Below are 18,089 nucleotides of genomic sequence, written 5' to 3' on the forward strand. Positions count from 1 at the left end.
GCTGCATTTTTGTCCTCCTTTGATATGAGTGACTGTGGCATGCTGACTATATATGCCATATTTCTGCAGGCTGTTGCAGTGGAGGAAAGGGAAAAGAGATAGAGAGTGGAAAGTGCACGGGCACAGAAGAACAAAGGGTTAAAGCAGCAGTGTGAGCAATACAGACAGAGATATAGTAACCACCTATAAATCTGTGCTCTCCTTAGAATCGGACCATTTGTTTTCCAGAGTTGACATGAACTGTAGTTTCAATGCCGGCCCGTAGATGAGGTGGGGGGTTGAAAGACGGAGAGAGACTCTGCCAGTGTAACCGGAGATTAAGATATATATATAGACAAATACAAGATTCCTCTGCACTCAACCCATTATCAATATATTTAAGACAGAGACATTTTGTGCATACTGCTACTGAAAAATGCCTTACCCTTTAAACAAAACAGGGATTGTTTGTCCATATATTGCAATATATTTAAGCTGGCCAACTACGTCAAAGTCATCCCATATCTGGCCAGTCCTACGCTTAATTTTCATCTGATTCATTAAGAATTCTATGGTTTAATTATACATTTTATAAAAGGGACGAATACGTTTTACCTGCAACTTACTAGCTGCTTTCAAAGTAAAACTCCCAAACTTGGCTGCCCTTTTATTAGACACCAGTGGGATCACCTGACTATAATTGGAGAGGGTGGGAGCTACAACATGGAGCTGGTCACTGCTCTTGTAGAACTATAACAAACAAGGGAAAGTTGTGCTCACCACTAGTTTTTAAAATCATTAGGCGGGGGTGCAATGAGGCTGTGACCACAAAATACATATAGACAAATACAAGATTCCTCTGCACTCAACCCATTATCAATATATTTAAGACAGAGACATTTTGTGCATACTGCTACTGAAAAATGCCTTACCCTTTAAACAAAACAGGGATTGTTTGTCCATATATTGCAATATATTTAAGCTATATATACATGGACTATGAAGGTAGACTGTCAAGGTTGGGGTTGTTTTCTCTGGAGAAATGGTGCTTGCAAGGGGTCATGATTACTCTTTACAAGTACTTTAAAGAACATAATAGACAGATACGGAGGGATCTTTTCTCCCAAAGGAAAGATCAATACAGCAGAGGCCACTTCTTTAGACTAGAGGAATTGAGCTTTCATTTGAAGCAGTGCAAGTAGTTCTTCAAGGTGAGGACAATGAGGATGTGGAATGCCCTATTGGGTAATGTTGTGATGGCGATTCTATTAACTAGTGATGGGCTAATTTATTCGCCAGGCGCAAATTCGCTGCGAATTCCCACACCAGCGAATTTGCGCCGGCGTCAAAAACGGAAGCCGGCGTAAAAAACGAGACGCCGGTGCCGTTTCATGAATTTTACACGAAAATTTTGCGGGAAATTCGCAAATGTTTCGGCGAAGAGAAACACCCAAATTCGCCCATCACTACTATTAACACCTTTAAGAGGGGCTTGGATGATTTCTTGAAAAAAATACAGTAAATGGAAATTGTAACCTTAAACTCTACAGTTAGGGGCAAATGCATCAAGGGTTGAATATCGAGGGTTATTTAACCCTCGATATTCGGGGAATGAAAATCCTTCGAAAATCCTTCGACTTCGAATATCGAAGTCGAAGGATTTTGCGCAAATTGTTCGATCGAATTGTTCGTTCGAATTGTTCGAACGAACAATTAAATCCTTCGAATCAAACGATTCGAAGGATTTTAATCCAACGATCGAAGGATTATCCTTCGACCAAAAAAAGTTAGCCAAGACTATGGGGACCTTCCCCATAGGCTAACATTGAGTTCGGTAGCTTTTAGGTGGCGAACTAGGGGGTCGAAGTTTTTTCTTAAAGAGACAGTACTTCGACTATCGAATGGTCGAATAGTTCGAATTGTTCGATTCGAAGTTGAAGTCGTAGTCGAAGGTCGAAGTAGTCCATTCGATGGTCGAAGTAGCCAAAAAAAAATTCGAAATACGAAAGGTTTTTTTTTCTTCTTTTCCTTCACTCGAACTTAATGAATGGGCCCCTTAGTGTAGGTATTGGTATAGACAGTTTATATATGTGATTGTATAAATAGCTGTGTATAGGTATGTATATATATGTGCACTAGGATTTGTTTGTTTGAACTTGATAGTCTTTTTTATCCCACATGAACTTTTTTATCCCAAATGAACTATGTAACTATGTTTTCCAGTATCCACATTCTTGTTATTGGCTAGTGGTCCTTTAACCACATGCTGGACACAAAGGGGGAAAAGTAATACAATTCGCAAAGAGCAAAACTTTGCGAATAAAAATTTGGCCATCGCAATTTAATCATCTTTGTTTTTGAATTATGTTTATTGAATTGCGAATCTTAATTGCGCATTGAGAACCTTTAACCACCCACCGCTGGCCATGGCCCACTCACCAACCTGCACTGTCCCCCCTCCAGCCCCTGATCACAGACACACATATAGAAATACATGGCGGCAATGCAGTATGAGGTTGGGACTCACCGCATCAAAAGCCCTTGACATTGCAGTCCTGGTGGGCCCCAACCCCCAGTTTGACCCCGGTAAGATAGGGACAGCAGGGCAAAATGGCAACAATAGTTTAGCAGTACTTGCCCAACTCTTCAGATTTTGTTCACATGAAGTCTGAAAGGAATATCAGATTAAACCCAACGCATTAGCAGTGCCCATGTGTAAGGGCCCTAATAATTTGCTTTATATAAAAATAATATTGTTGTCACATGTTAAACTGTGACCTGTGGTGTACCACGTGTTCTATGTCATATCAAAACAAAGTTTGTTCCATCTGTAGTTATATGTAGAAAATGTACTCACTAGTCTAAGGCAAAGTGAACCAAGACTGTAAGATTATAAAGCCACCAACCCACCACCAGATTGGGGAATGTGTAATAGTCTATATCGGATTGGAGATTGACGTTGGGGAGAAGTTCCAAGAGCAGTCCAAGATAAAAATCTGGTGTTACTGGTCTTATTCAAGTCAACTATTCATGTACCCTCACCTTCTTTCTGTTTTGTCTTCTAGGTTTGTCTGAAAATATAGCTGACTTTGAAAAGAGAAGGCAGATTTATGGTGTGAACTTCATACCACCCAAAAAACCCAAAACATTCCTGCAGTTAGTCTGGGAAGCTCTCCAGGACGTGACCCTTATCATTTTGGAAATTGCTGCTATTGTGTCTCTAGGCCTTTCATTCTATGCACCACCAGGAGAACAGAGTGAAAGTAAGTATCATGGAACAGTAGCTTAAAACTTACAGTTATTGCATACGATACTATGAGTCTGTTGAACTAATTGGGTGTGTCTTTTGAACATGGGCAAATGTTTATCACAGTCCAGTAGGGTTAAAAAGCTGGCTAGGTTGGAGGATCAGATCAGGGAGAAGCAGAATGGATGGGTAATATATAATTTTACGTGCATTGCTGGTAAATGTGTTATCCCAACCCCTGACCTAGCTGATGATGCACCAACTTCACTAGCGAAATACTGATTGGGTGGCCACCCAATTAATAACCCTTTATGACCCACATACTGTTCCATAAAGGGAATTTAACAATGAAGTCTATGAGAGACGGCCTTTCCGTAATTTGGAGCTTTCTGTATTATGGGCTTCCGGATAACCTATCCCCTTCCTCTATTTTAATAGGAAATACTAACAAAATCAGTCCATTTTTAATACCAAAATTTCAAATGTGGGCAACAATAAGAGAATTGACTTCAGGTATTAAAAGGCAAAACTGAATGTACGTAAAATTGCAATTTTAAGCATTATAGACAAGTCCATTCACAGCATGAAGTAAAGATTAACTGTAATGGGGTTCTGTTTTATAAGACAGTAATATTTCCATGATTTAAATGCAGTAGTTGCTATAAGGAATTCAGCCCTACCATTATTACTAATATACATACCATGGCTGTCTCACGTATCAAATGCTTCGTCCCTAACCACTGTAATGTACTTTGACAGGCATTCGTGTGGGAGTATCATTTTTTTTTTCTTATCCATACTGTAAGATCTATAAAGACAACTAAATTGTTTTTCTAAAGCCTAGTGGAAAGTACACCGTCTGAACCTGAGATCCTTAGCATTAAAAGTGAAATATTCATAATCATTTCTCTTGAGATAGCTGTCACAGGTAGATCAGATGCCCCCTTGCATATTAAAAAGAACAGAGGTATTTGAGATAGACCAGATTTCAGCTATTCAAATAATAATACCTAATGACTCAAGATGGGAATGGAATGAACTGCTCAATTTGAATTTTCTTTTTAAATGTAAGTTTTAGTAATAGTGAATAATTTACTACTGATTTGTTTAGAATGAGTCAACCAGTGACGGAAAAACTTCTTTTATCATGGAACAAATTATAAGCCATTCAACAGAAGGTGAATCACTTTTTTGTGTTTTTTTTGGTGCTTATTTAATGCATTTTAACCAGGTTTTAACAGGTATGGAATCTGTTATCTGTATACACGATACTGCCATTTTTGAATGGTTTGCGTTTTTTTCTGAACAGGTATAGGATCTGTTATCCAGAAACTCAGTATGCAGAAGGCCATCTCCCATATACTCCATTATAATCAAATAATCCATATTTTTTTCTCTGTAATAATAAAACAGTAGGTTGTACTTGATCCCAACTAAGATATAATTAATCCTTATTAGAAGCAAAACCAGCCTATTGGGTTTATTTAAAGTGTCTATAATTTTCTAGCAGACTTTGGGTATGAAGAGCCAAATTACAGAAAGATCCATTATCAGGAAAACCACAGGTCCCAAGATAACAGATCCCATACCTGTACTAAAATAATTTAGCACCTTCAACTTGATGTTAAAAAAGCTAACTTCGATCAGCAAAATGATCCTACTTTTTTCAGTGGTATCACAAGCTCCCTCAGAGTAAGCGTCAGTACAGCAAAAGTCTCTAACTATACTAACTAACTATATTGGATTTTTTTTTTATTTTGAACAGCCTCTCTAGTTATCCAGTTTTTATTTTTACACACAACAATTCCTTTAAAGAAAAAATGGTTATTATTTCAGCCGGCAGCAAACGGGTACAAAATAAAGGCAGTTTTTTTTCCAAACAACAAAAATAGCTTTCAGCAGCAGTATCTGTTCAATAACAACAACAAAAACCAGCAGAATTGTAGATCTTCCCGTGGGCACATAGGATTCTTAACGTCAGGATCCCAGACCCTCTCTGTGAGTTTCTCCCAGTCAAAGCTCTCTGAGAGACTGAGGTAATTCTCTTGATTGTCGGGTGGTCCCTCACTACAAATGTATCAGGGTTCTATACAACAGAGTCAGTGGGACCGTCCAAGCCACAATATATCCAAGGTAAAAGTAAAGTTCACTCTGGAGAACCACATTCGATTCAGTGTATTTTATTTAAACATGTGAACTTTACTTTTACCTCTGAGAGACTGACCAGCATGGATTTTAAGGACTACCGATTAGCCCCCTGAGGCTAATCAAACCCAGCTGGTCAGCCTGTAGCACCTCACTCTGCTACAAGTAGGTGAATGTTTTTAGTAGCCCTCAGGAATGATCCCTTATATAATGGAAATCCCTATTGTCTATAAGACCCCAGCTTCCACCCTTCAATATCACATGACATCAAGGTTTTTTTTTTTATTAAAGTCCATTTTTTTTAAAAAAAACACCATTTTTTTTGTAGGAAAAAACCTCGAATTCATGATTGATTAAACCCCGAGGCTGCTAAAAGTCCAAATAAAAAAAGTACTCCATCTCAAACCTGATGAGATTATGTAGAAGTCAATGGCAGATGTCCTGTTTACAATTGGAAAATATAATGATCTGCATTGGGTTTCGTACAATAATCTGAGTTTTTGAGTGTCATATCCAAAAAGATCGTACGATTCTGGGTTTTTCAGGATTTTATCTTTCTGTCTTTTCCAACACCAGATTTTTATTTATTTTTTTTATTTATTGATAAATACAGTAAAAATGTGTATACATTTCCTCACAGCTACCAGGCACAGAAGTAAAGGAGGTATGTGAAGCCCTAACCTAAAAAACTACTTCATAGCAGCTCAACTAAGTTCATTAATAAACTGGCACGGATAACTCCCCCCCAGTTATAACCAAGCTGTTTGATGGTTCTGGGGCCTCCCAAACCAATCCAGATGAGATAGCCTTAATGTTAACCAACTATTATGCAGACCTGTACAAAACTAAACTTGTGGCCACTGAGACTGAAATTGGAGACTTTTTGTTATCTCTCAATCTCCCTCAACTCTCTGTGGAACATCGAGTGGCCCTAGATGCGGAGTTCACATTAGCTTTATAATGCCATTGATTCCTTCACCTCACGCAAGGCCCCTGTGCCTGACGTACTACCCATTGAGTTTTACAAGCGTTTTAAAACCATAGTAGGCCCCCATCTTTTAAAAATGTTGCAATTTGCTGTGGAGGAGGGTACTCTCCCTTCCTCATTGTATGAGGCCTCGGTGGTTCTTATTAATAAGGCAGGAAAGGATCACAGGAATATGGATGCATATCGTCCTATCTCCTTACTATGTACTGACATTAAAATATGGGCCAAGCTGTTATCACTCAGATTATGCAATGTTCTCCATACGGTTATATCAGAGGACCAAACTGGCCAGGTAAATCAACAGCCTTAAATAACAGGTGTTTATACTTGAATCTAACTACTCATCATGATAGCAGCCTTGGATATCACTAAGGCCTTTGATATGGTGGAATGGCCATATTTGTGGCACGTTTTGGGTAGTTTTAAGTTTGGCCCTAAATTCACAACCTGGTTGAAATTGCTGATCAGTTCCCAGGCCTTCCACCTCAGAAGGGGGACCAGGCAAGGCTGCCCTATGTCCCCGCTTCTGTTTGCCCTGGCATGGAACCATTTATACAGGCTGTGAGACAGCAGGAGGGACTGACTGGGTGGCAATTGTCAGACAGGGAGGAACGCATACAGTTGTATGCAGACGACACCTTAATATATTTAGGAGACCATGGTCCCTCACCCCAAGCTCTATTTAACTTAACTACCAAATTTGCTCAAATGTCAGGCTTGGTAACTAGCCCACTTAAGTCATGTATATTGCTAGTAGATGAGCCATTTCCTCCAGCGGGGCCCCCACACCATTTCCGGTGGTCGACCGATTCACTTATCTTGGAATAGTATTTAAACTCCCTGTTTCTGATTTCTATAACCTTAACCTATCCCTATTAGTAAAATTCATACAGCATAAGGTAAAGGGCCTGGGAATCCCTGATGTTGAGTCCAATGGGTAGAGTGCAGTTAATTAAGATGATTCTCCTACCTAAAATAACGTTTATCCTACAACAAGCTCCCATTATGGTCAAAAAAGCATTCTTGACCAAGCTGGATACTATTTTCAGGCAATTGATCTGGACTAACTCCCGCTCTCGCTTGAGCTTGGTTACTTTAACTAGGGGTAAACTGGTAGGAGGGGTGGCTTTCCCGAATGTGTTCTTATATTGTCTTGCCACACAACTCGGCCATTTAGCATCCTGGTAGAGGGGGCAAACCATCAAACATTATACTCTCTTCATAAGACCTTGCTGGGCGTGGGCCATTCCCCTCTCCAATGGCTGCTTAATAAACAACCACAGTCCATGACTTATCGAAACCCGGTCCTACTTGTTATGAGGGTGGTCTGGCGGAAAGTAATGCAGGTGATCCAGTGCATTGATATTCCTCAGTAAACCCCACTATGGCGTAACCAAGGCTTTACTGGGGTAGCTGTGCTGAAACCTAACTTGGTGTGTGAGAGATGTGGTATTTCTGAAATAAAGGATGTTTGGCATGAGGGTGGAATGGTCCCTTTTGAGGAGTTGAGATGCTTGTTCCAACTTCCTGCACATCAATGGTTGCACTATGTACAGGTTAAAAGATGCTTACATGTACAGCACAGTAGACGACCCATCCATGTTGTTCAGTTGGATTTGATATAACAAATCTCCCAAGGCTCCTCAAGGGGCCTTATATCTCAATATATATTCGTGTCTTCACACTAAGACGTCTGAGACACCATTAGAGCGAAATGGGAAAGGGATATGGGTCAGCTAGAGGATGAAGAGTGGGATGAACTGCTAGCCTCTCCCCTCTCTGTTTGCTTAAATTATAGTGATAGACTTATATTGTATACACAGGGAGTACTATTACCCCGCGAGGCTACATAATATTTTTCCTTCGGTCTCCCCTGAATGTCCTAAATGTCAGAATGACCAAGCCTCCTTTGCACATATGCTGTGGGAATGTCCCTCTCTGGCACCATTCTGGGCACTGGTACTGAACACGCTTGACGCAATTCTAGAGGTACAGCTTCCCAGGAATATAAAAGTGGGCTTATTTGGGATGGGGCTGAAAGACCTACTTACATTCTATCAATGCTTATTTGTCAATAAATGTCTCTTTGTAGCCAAGAAAATGATTACGAGGAGGTGGAAAGACTCTCTCCCCACTCCTGGTCCACAGTGGGTGCTTGAAGTCAAAAATCTCTGTGCTTTAGAAGCACTTATCTACAAGGTCAGAGGTAGCCCCCTCGAATATGATAAAATCTGGGGTAAATGGACAGACTGGGTAACTTAATTCATTGTACGACTGTATTCTATATGAATAATGCTTCATATTATATATTCACATTCTGGACACAAATGTAATGACCTACTGTTGTACTGGATCACAATCTATGTACACTTCAGATGCATATGTTTATGGTTATAATATCATTGTAACTCTGTACTGACTTTTGTGCTGCTCAAATAAAAATGCCTGAATTAAAAAAAAAAAATAATAACAAGGCACACTTAAAGAAGGATCAATATGGTCCGAAAGAACGTCTAGAAAATTTGTCAAAAATCCATTTATTCTACACTCACTAAAAATTTGGAACATGATATATGATGGTCTATGCTCTCAACATAACCAGTAGCAAACTTTGAGGCAAACAATGACTTTCCCCCGGGTGCAAAAAAAAAGGCTCATTCCAATGGTGGACAGATAATAATTTGATCTCCATATATTCAATGACTAAAAATGAACAACTCCTATCATGGAAACAAAAGTATAATATTCCACAACGAGAAATCCTAAGATATCACCAAATAAGACATTACATAAACACCCTATGAAAGCAGAAAATGTTTCCAAACCCGACAATATATAAAAGAATGTGCCTACAAGATTTCCCTCAACAAAGGACTATCTCAATAATATACGATCAGCTGAATCACTTGACCCCATTGAAAAAGCTGAGATTTGTATCACTATGGGAAAAAGACCTGCGGATTTGTATTGAGGAAGACCAATGGTCTGACATCATGAAGGACACAATACACTGCTCTGTAAACATAGCAATAGAAACAGAAAACAGAAACAGAAGAAACATCTAAAAAAAAATTACATCAGTGGTACTTAGTCCCTACCCAAAATTGTATCCAAAAAGCTCTCCACTATGCTTCAGAAATTGCGGCCAAAAAGGCAACTTCATGCATATATGGTGGGAATGTCCTAAGGCAATCCGATTCTGGATCCGTGTCTACACTTTAATAAGAAACGTCACCGGGTTAACCCTTGGGAAAAACCCTTCGGAGGCATTAATACACAAGAGAACCTCAGGGGGCAACAAACATCTCAGGAAACTGATAACCAACAACATTTTCTCAGCCTCAAAACAGGACATAGCATCTTCTTGAAAATCCCTGATCCTGGACTTCCAAATGGTAAAAACCAAAATGGATAACATGCTAGTCCTAGAAAATATGACAGCTTGAAAAAAGATCCTCAAAAATCCTTTTATAAAGTCTGGACTCCATGGATGATCTACCGAAATGTGTCACCTAGATGATAATTCACTGTGTAATTTTATTTAAAGCAGAATGAATGACATAGGCAAGGTGAGACATAACAAATGAGATTATGAGCAGTAATCAGAATGGCTTTATGAAGGACAGGTCGTGTCAGAGTTGACTTGTTTTTCATGACAAGGTTGGAAAGAAGTTGGACAGAAGCAGTACATGTGATCTATTTGGATTTTGCCAAACAGTTTTATACAATGCACCACAAATGACTGCTTTCTAAATTAAGGTCTCTTGGTCTTAGTATTTTTATTTGTACATGGATAGGTAATTGGCTACAGAATCAAGTACTGAGGGTGGTTGTTAATGGTACATTGAGGAAGCTTCAGAAGGTTTTTTTGCATTCCACTGGATCAACTAGCAGTTAAGCAGGCTTTATAAAGGCATATAAAGTTGGAAGTGTCCAAAAAATACAAGATCACAAGATATTTGGCTGCATCCACGGCGGAGGTGCTACACAAGAGAATTGGCCTAAATTACTGAAATTGGGTTTGCAGGTTACAGTCAACCACTTTCACGTCTAAAGTTGGAAGTGTGACTTTTTTTCAACTTGACTTACCATGTTATTTAAGAGGTATTTAGAAAGAAAATTGAAGTATCAAAAGGATATCTCCAAAAAGAACTCAGCAGTAGCATTTGAATCAGGTTCCTGCTTGATAAAATACCCATCCTGACAGAGATCCCACCAGTGAGTAAGTAGTATTCATACAAGAGGGCACAACTTCTGGCAGCTACAGCAAATTGCCACACTTTTCTAAAATAAAACCGTTGGAATACCAGCATGCTGCACTGAAGCAGAAGCATTTGAGCACAGGTTGAACAATTGGAGAGCTACATGTGCAGTATCACAGCATTGCAAACCATACACCTCTTTGCATCACTTTGGTGATGGTTTATATTCTGTTCTGCGCAAAATATACGGTACTTTTTTATGTTTTACTGCAAAAAAGTGAGTGAAGACTGGAAAAGCACCTTGTATATTTGTGGCATGGATATAAAAGATACTAGACAGCAATGTACCTGTTAAAAAAACAAGAAACAATCTTTTAGTTTAATGAGGTGTCAGGTTTGTGAATGTGAATTAGCAAGTGCAGAAACATTTTGTACTAAACAGAGTAGCTTTATTATGCAAAGCTTATTATTATCACCAGCAGGGTAGGGGAAGGCATATTGAAACTGGAAGGAAATGTGTGTGCTATTAGCAATTTGAAAGAGAAAGACTCCATGAAAGGTGCTTTTTTGTCAACCAAAATAATGGATGATGACGCATAAATTAAATTAGCATTCATAAGAGAATCAAGTCCTTCCAAGCCCTGCCATAGCAATACAAATGTACTGATGATGCCAATGATTTTCTGCACCTCATATACTAGAAAACTCTTACATCTGTACCAATACCTAACTTTGACACTAACCAATGTTTCCTAACTAGGTCTTTCTCACAAGCACACAAACCAATGTTTCCTCTCTGGGTCATATTCGTAAGCACACAAACCAATATTTCCTGTATAGGTCTTCCTTGCCAGCACACAAACCAATGTTTCCTCCCAAGGTCTTTCTTGCAAGCACATCAACTAATGTTTTCTTGGTAGGCCTTTCTCACAAACACACCAATCAATGTTTCCTCTCTAGGTCTTACTCACAAGCACACAAAACAATGTTATCTTGTTTGGTCTTGGTCTTCCATGCAAGCTCACAAACCAATGTTTCATCGATAGGCCGTCCTCGCACACACACCAATCAGTGTTTCCTATCTAGATCTTGCTCACAAGCACACAAAACAATCCTTTCCTCTCTACAGTAGGTCTTCCTCACAAGCACATAGACCAGTATTATCTTGTTAGGTCTTGGTCTTCCTTGCTAGCACACAAACTAATGTTCCTTGCTAAGTCTTCCTCACAACCAATTTTTCCTCACTAAGTGTTTCTCACAAGCACACCAACCACTGTTTCCACTCTTCCTCGAAAGCACACAAACCAATATTTCTTTGCTAGGTGTTGGTCTTCCTTGCAGGCACACAAACTAATGTTACTATATAGACACATATAATACTATAGACAGTTCTAGAAAAGAAGCATATGCACCCATGTTGGTATTGCCAATGAGATAATGCATTTACCCACATGTCAAATTCTTTCAACTGATTAATGGAATCCAATCAAGTTTTATATTTAGCTATTTTTCCTATCCTTTATGACTCTGTTATAAAGGTTTTTTTCTCTTTTTTTTTTGCAGATTGTGGAAATGTATCAGATGGAGGGCATGATGAAGGGGAAGCAGAGGCTGGATGGATCGAGGGAGCAGCCATTTTGCTTTCTGTCATTTGTGTGGTTTTGGTAACTGCCTTCAATGACTGGAGTAAGGAAAAACAGTTCCGTGGTCTGCAAAGTCGCATTGAGCAAGAACAGAGATTTTCCATCATCAGAAATGGACAAGTCGTACAGATTCCTGTGGCTGAGCTCATTGTGGGAGACATCGCCCAAATCAAGTATGGTGAGGGCTTCAAAATAAAAAAACAGGGACAATTTATTTATTCCACCTTTAGTGTATCCTCCAATCAAAAGGAAAGTTCAATTTCAATACCTTCAGTTGAGTCAGTGGAGACTTGGAGACCAGAAATTGTTGAAATGTAGCTAAAATACTGAATAGATTAGGGAGGCTAGTAAGAGGTTTGGTTAGAGCAGGAGTCCCCAACCTTTTTTTTACATGTGAGCCACTTTCAAATGTAAAAGAGTTGGGGAGCAACACAAACATGAAAAAGAGTTCCAAGGGGTGACAAATAAGGGCTGTGATTGATCTTGTAGCCCCTATGTGGACTGGCAGCCTACAGGAGGCTCTGTTTGGCAGTACAACTGTTTTTTATGCAACTAAAACTTGCCTCCAAGCCAGAAATTAAAAAATATTAAGGCTACTGAGCAGCTAAGGGGTTGGTGAGAAAAATGTTGCTAGCGAGCCACTGGTTGGGGATCACTGGGTTAGAGTGAGGTTGATATCATCTGTTTGTAAACCTGATGTAGCTTTTTATAACTTGTAATAGCTTTTCCATGGATTAAGTAAGCATGTGGTTCCATAGTGAGGGAAAAATATAATGGCAATAAAGGTACCCTTTGCAATGAAGAAATTAGATGATTGACAACCTAAAAAATGTATATAAGCTATTGGATTTCTACATAATGCCCATAAGGCATCCAAAACAAGACCAGTGATGTATATTTAAGGAGTATATAAAATAAGGCCAGAATATGCTAAGCTTAACTTGTTCACTTCGTTCACATACATTTAGGGGCACATTTACTAAGGGTCGAATATCGATTGTTAATTAACCCTCGATATTCGACCCTCGAAGAAAAATCCGCAAATACTTAGATTTGAAGGATTTCGAAGGATTTTCCTTCGATCAGAAATAGCTTAGAAAACCTATGGGGAAGGTCCCCATGGGCTAACATTGTAGCTCGGTAGGTTTAAAGTGGCGAAGTAGGTAGTCAAAGTTTTTTTTAAAGAGATAGTACTTCGACTATCGAATGGTCGAATAGTCGAACGATTATTAGTTTGAATCGTTCGATTCGAAGTCGTAGTCGAAGGTCGAAGTACCCAAACAAAACTTCGAAATTCAAAGTTTTTTTTACTTTGAATCCTTCACTCGAGCTTAGTAAATGTGCCCCCTACAGTCGCTGATCCAACAAATATATCTAGAATTCCTGCCCCAAGCAAGACAGGACTGCTGCTTACAGGAAAGGAAATAAAATGTCATTCTGCTAAGCCAGCCTCAGTTGCATAAATGATGCCAGGCTGGAGGAGTTAGAAAGCAGAGCCTTTTGGGTGGGTGAACATGATTTTAATCGTTTGGGAGTCTAATGAAAACTGCTTGTCACTCATAAATGTTGATGGCCCTTACAAAACCATCAACTGCTTGATTTGCTTCGATTATGAAGTGTGACTTTACAAAGTACAGCAGCTTTCTCTGCTTCCTAAGAATATTTTGCAGATGTTCATATATTTCAGTTCCAAAATGCCAACCAGACTAGTCATGTGTTATCTAAGGCTGCTTCTGCAGACAGTGGGATGGTGTACTGGAAAGATTCATCTTCACTCAAAAAAAAGATGAAGCTTCATAGAAAGAAAATTATCTTTACTGTTATGATGAAAGCTGTGGGGTTCTTTTACGTTTGTAATGTAGAAAAAGGGGAGCAGAATTGTGGCCATTATACCACACAATACAGAATATCTTTGTGTCTACTTCAACATGCTCCACTTTGCTAGCTGTGCCTACCTTGGTGTATGAAGTACAAGGTGCAGCAACTCTGGTGCAAGGAAACCCCCTACCGCTATAACATCTGGCTTAACCAACGGCCTCCAGCACCATCACTAATGGTCAGATAAGGCTGGCTTCTTCTGTGAGCAGATCTAACCTGCAATACAACACCATTGTTCCATATTCACGTCTGGGAGAAGAGTGAAGTTGCAGTGTACTGAATTGTTTTGTAAGGAAAATAATGAAAGTAATCAATATCTCTGACGTTCTAGGCGACCTGCTGCCCGCAGATGGAGTTTTGATCCAGGGGAATGATCTCAAAATTGACGAAAGCTCTTTGACGGGAGAATCAGACCACGTACGCAAATCCGTAGAGAAAGATCCAATGCTGCTTTCTGGTGAGGATTTTGTGGATCAAAAAAAAAAAACATTTCCAATCACATACTGGAATAGGGGAGCTCATGAAAAAATCATCACGTTATCTGGCAGTGCTGCCTTAAAAATTCATAGGGAAGAGTTTCATGTATTGGTCTTACATAATACAGAAGTTTCACATATAGTAAGGAATATACAGTATAAATGAATGCGCATTTCTCAAGCCTGCAGCTTCTACATAAAACAATGCACCTTTCTCTAGCTTGCAGAAAACAGAACATGACATGTATAGATAAACATGTATATTTACTAGTATAACGGAAGCATTTGATGCCCATGCCCGGATTTGTGGAGAGGCCACCAAGGCCCGGGCTTAGGGCGGAAGGATTTTAGGGGGCGTCATGCTGCCCAACCACATCCACATAGGTTGAGAAACACTGGGGATGCGCAGGAGATACAATAGTTTTTCGTATGCTCCGGTTTCTAGGGGCACCCGCTATGTAAATCCGGCCCTGTTGATGCCCACTTACATTCTTTTGTCCTTTTGTACCATATATATAATATTTTTAACAATACGTATATTTTAATCACTCTCCATCAAATTTTCAACCCCAAAATTGTCACAGAAAATTGAAATAATTTTATCCGAGGCAAAATACTGTACACAATTGCCATCACATATCCCATGATGCCAACTTCCATTATATTTTTATCATGAATGGTATTGCCAAACATTTTTTGATTTCATATTTAATAAATAATGATTTTCATTTTTTTTTTCAAATGATTTGGAGTTAGCTGTCTGTTAACAAAAAAAATTTTTTTTTTCCAATCCTCTCAGAATGGACCTTTAAGTTGCCCTTCTGTTTTGGCCAGTTGTAAACTGCTGCAAGTACACATAGAAATATTGTCGCAGTGCAGTAGATATTGCATGAGACCTGCAATTTTGGGAAAAATACAAGGAAAAAGAAAAACCCCTCCAAGAGAAAGTAATTTTAATCATACAATCTGAACATCTGAAACTAGAATGAATTATAGTGCCTATTCTTTATAGTATGAAGTTGCCTGTATAAAGCAGAATGGTTAAATTTTATCAAACTAAACATAATTGATAAAATACAGAATTTAAATGATTAAGAATGAGGCGGTTTAGAGCTGCATATACATATATTTTTTTTGTGAGGCACTATAAATAAGAATTTGACCTAACACATGCCAGAAAAACTGTGCCATATGACACACAGATGAAGACACAGGGGACTATAAATCCATATGCAGCAACAGACCGGGGGGGGCGGGGAAATACTTTGAAATATGGACCATAAAAGGGTAGGATTGTGTGGGGATTTCAATATTATCCACAAAGTCAGAGGGGTCATAAATGCCAATGTTATGCAGAACAGTCCCTTACAGTGTTAAGCAGCATCCCATGGTGCTTGCACCACCTGCATAGCCAATGGTACAGGTCTTTAACATACGCCATGTTAGATTATACTTTTGATTTCTCCATTATAATGTAAGAAATTGCACCCATTGGTAATGTACAGTGAATAGAAAAGTTACTGCTGCCTGATAGCTTGTGCTTACACACAATACCTCATTCTCTATTGGAGGAAACAGTGATGTAACACTTAAAATGAAATGGTTGCGCTTAAAGGAGACCTAAACCCTTTAAAGTTTACTTGCATCCATTAAACTAGTTAAAGGGATCCTGTCATCGAAAAATGTGTTTTCTGGCAGGCTGCCGTTTTTCCTTCTCAATGTAACAATGTGTCTCAGTGAGACATGGGTTTTTACTATTGATTGTTGTTCTTAGATCTACCAGGCAGCTGTTATGTTGTGTTAGGTAGCTGTTATCTGGTTACCTTCCCATTGTTCTTTTGTTTGGCTGCTGGGGGGGAAAAGGGAGGGGGTGATATCACTCCAACTTGCAGTACAGCAGTAAAGAGTGATTGAAGTTTATCAGAGCACAAGTCACATGGCCAGGGGCAGCTGGAAAATTGACAATATGTCTAGCCCCATGTCAGATTTCAAAATTGATTATAAAAAAATCTGTTTGCTCTTTTGAGAAATGGGTTTCAGTGCAGAATTATGATGGAGCAGCACTATTAACGGATTCATTTTGAAAAAAAAATGTTTTCCCATGACAATATCCCTTTAATATAACGAAAGGTAGCAGGCACAAGAAAAGCCCTGCCCTTTTAGCTTTATCAGTAAGGTCCAACATGTATAAGATCAGGAGGCAGGGGGGAGGATGAGCAGGGGCTGCAGATTTATTAAAATATAAATTCCTGAGTTTTTTTTTTTAATTCAAAAAATTTGATAATCTCAAAATTTAATTTGCAATAAGTCTTCCAAATTTAAAATTCATCTTGATAAAGCAAAAGATGATATCTAGCCAAGGTTGAAATTGATTTCAGCTCTATCTTGGTAATATTTCTATGGTATATACAACCCAAACCACAAAAACAATAAGAACTGCTACAGCGACATTGATGAAACCTCATTTCCCTCTTCTGCGGTGTTCCAGATTTAAACTGCAAAATATTAATTAGAACACTTTGGTACACAATTTTATAATAATTTTATATAATACTGTAATCCCTTTTTGGCCACTCCCCGGTGCCAAATGTTATACATCATACCATTTCTTACCAATTACAGGTCCTGGTCCCCTTTGCTAGGTGAAAAGGTACTTGGAAAACTCTTCTCTGGCAGTGCCTCCACATAATGGGATCCGGGAATACACCTGTGGGTGGACCCATTAGGAAAACATTAAATACAGACACTTGCTTTATAAAAATATCAACTTTATACAAGGAAGTGCAGATTAAAGGGGAAATAAACTGTAAAAGTACACATATGCATGTAAAAGCATGAACCACTAACTTGGTGACCCTGTGCCAGTCCTATCCTGGTAATTCCCTACCAGGCAAAGTCCTGCACTACTCCTTTGGTGACAAAGAATCTCTGTCCCTTTTCCCAACAAGAGCACAAATGGTGCAGGTAGCGCTATTTTCCCAAGTACCTTTCCCGATGGACAAAATACTGGCACACAAACAGCCTGTGACACAATAGAAACCTCGCTGGATCCTTTCACTTTCCTCTACTCTCCCCAGGCAGACTCAACCGAGGGCTCACACACAGAGCTGGCAGGCTCACACAAAGAGCGGAAACAGGCATTCACAGCGATGAGATTCTTTATCCAAGAAATTCAGCTGAACTGTAGCTCCCAGCACTGTCTATAGCGCAAGCAATTTCCACATTCTGTTTGGAAAATCCAGAGCTTCAGGCCCTCCTGATCGAGCTCCCATGCATGGGGTCACCTACCCCCCTACTCCAGCCTCAGAGGCCTCCTGCCTCTACATCTTGGCTGCTGAATTCACTCTCTCCTCCAAGAAGTAACATCCAGCAGTAAGACAGCAGAAATCTGTAATGGCTGTCTGAGCACATGGCTCGCCCTTTTATAGTAAAGTGGTGCAGCAGCGACACCCTGTGGTATCCTCCGGTATCTGCCCTGCTGCACACACAATGCTCTGGCCCCAGCCCCTGGGAAACCCCATAGCTCATCCA

The 18,089-nt window shown here is 39.4% G+C and overlaps 1 protein-coding gene across 6 annotated transcripts in view; it reads left to right on the plus strand.

Moving 5' to 3' along the window:
- The window catches only part of atp2b3.S (ATPase, Ca++ transporting, plasma membrane 3 S homeolog), a 120,891-nt gene that overhangs the window by 63,978 nt on the left and 38,824 nt on the right, over positions 1-18,089 (plus strand). For all 6 annotated transcript variants that reach the window (XM_041575122.1, XM_041575119.1, XM_041575121.1 and 3 more), the window contains exons 4-6: positions 3,045-3,242; positions 12,125-12,382; positions 14,414-14,539. In XM_041575122.1, the coding sequence (XP_041431056.1) occupies positions 3,045-3,242; positions 12,125-12,382; positions 14,414-14,539 (582 nt within the window). The remainder of the gene's footprint in view (positions 1-3,044; positions 3,243-12,124; positions 12,383-14,413; positions 14,540-18,089) is intronic.

The sequence above is a fragment of the Xenopus laevis genome, chromosome 8S (genome assembly GCF_017654675.1).
Source record: "Xenopus laevis strain J_2021 chromosome 8S, Xenopus_laevis_v10.1, whole genome shotgun sequence".
In the NCBI taxonomy this organism is placed as follows: Eukaryota; Metazoa; Chordata; class Amphibia; order Anura; family Pipidae; genus Xenopus; species Xenopus laevis.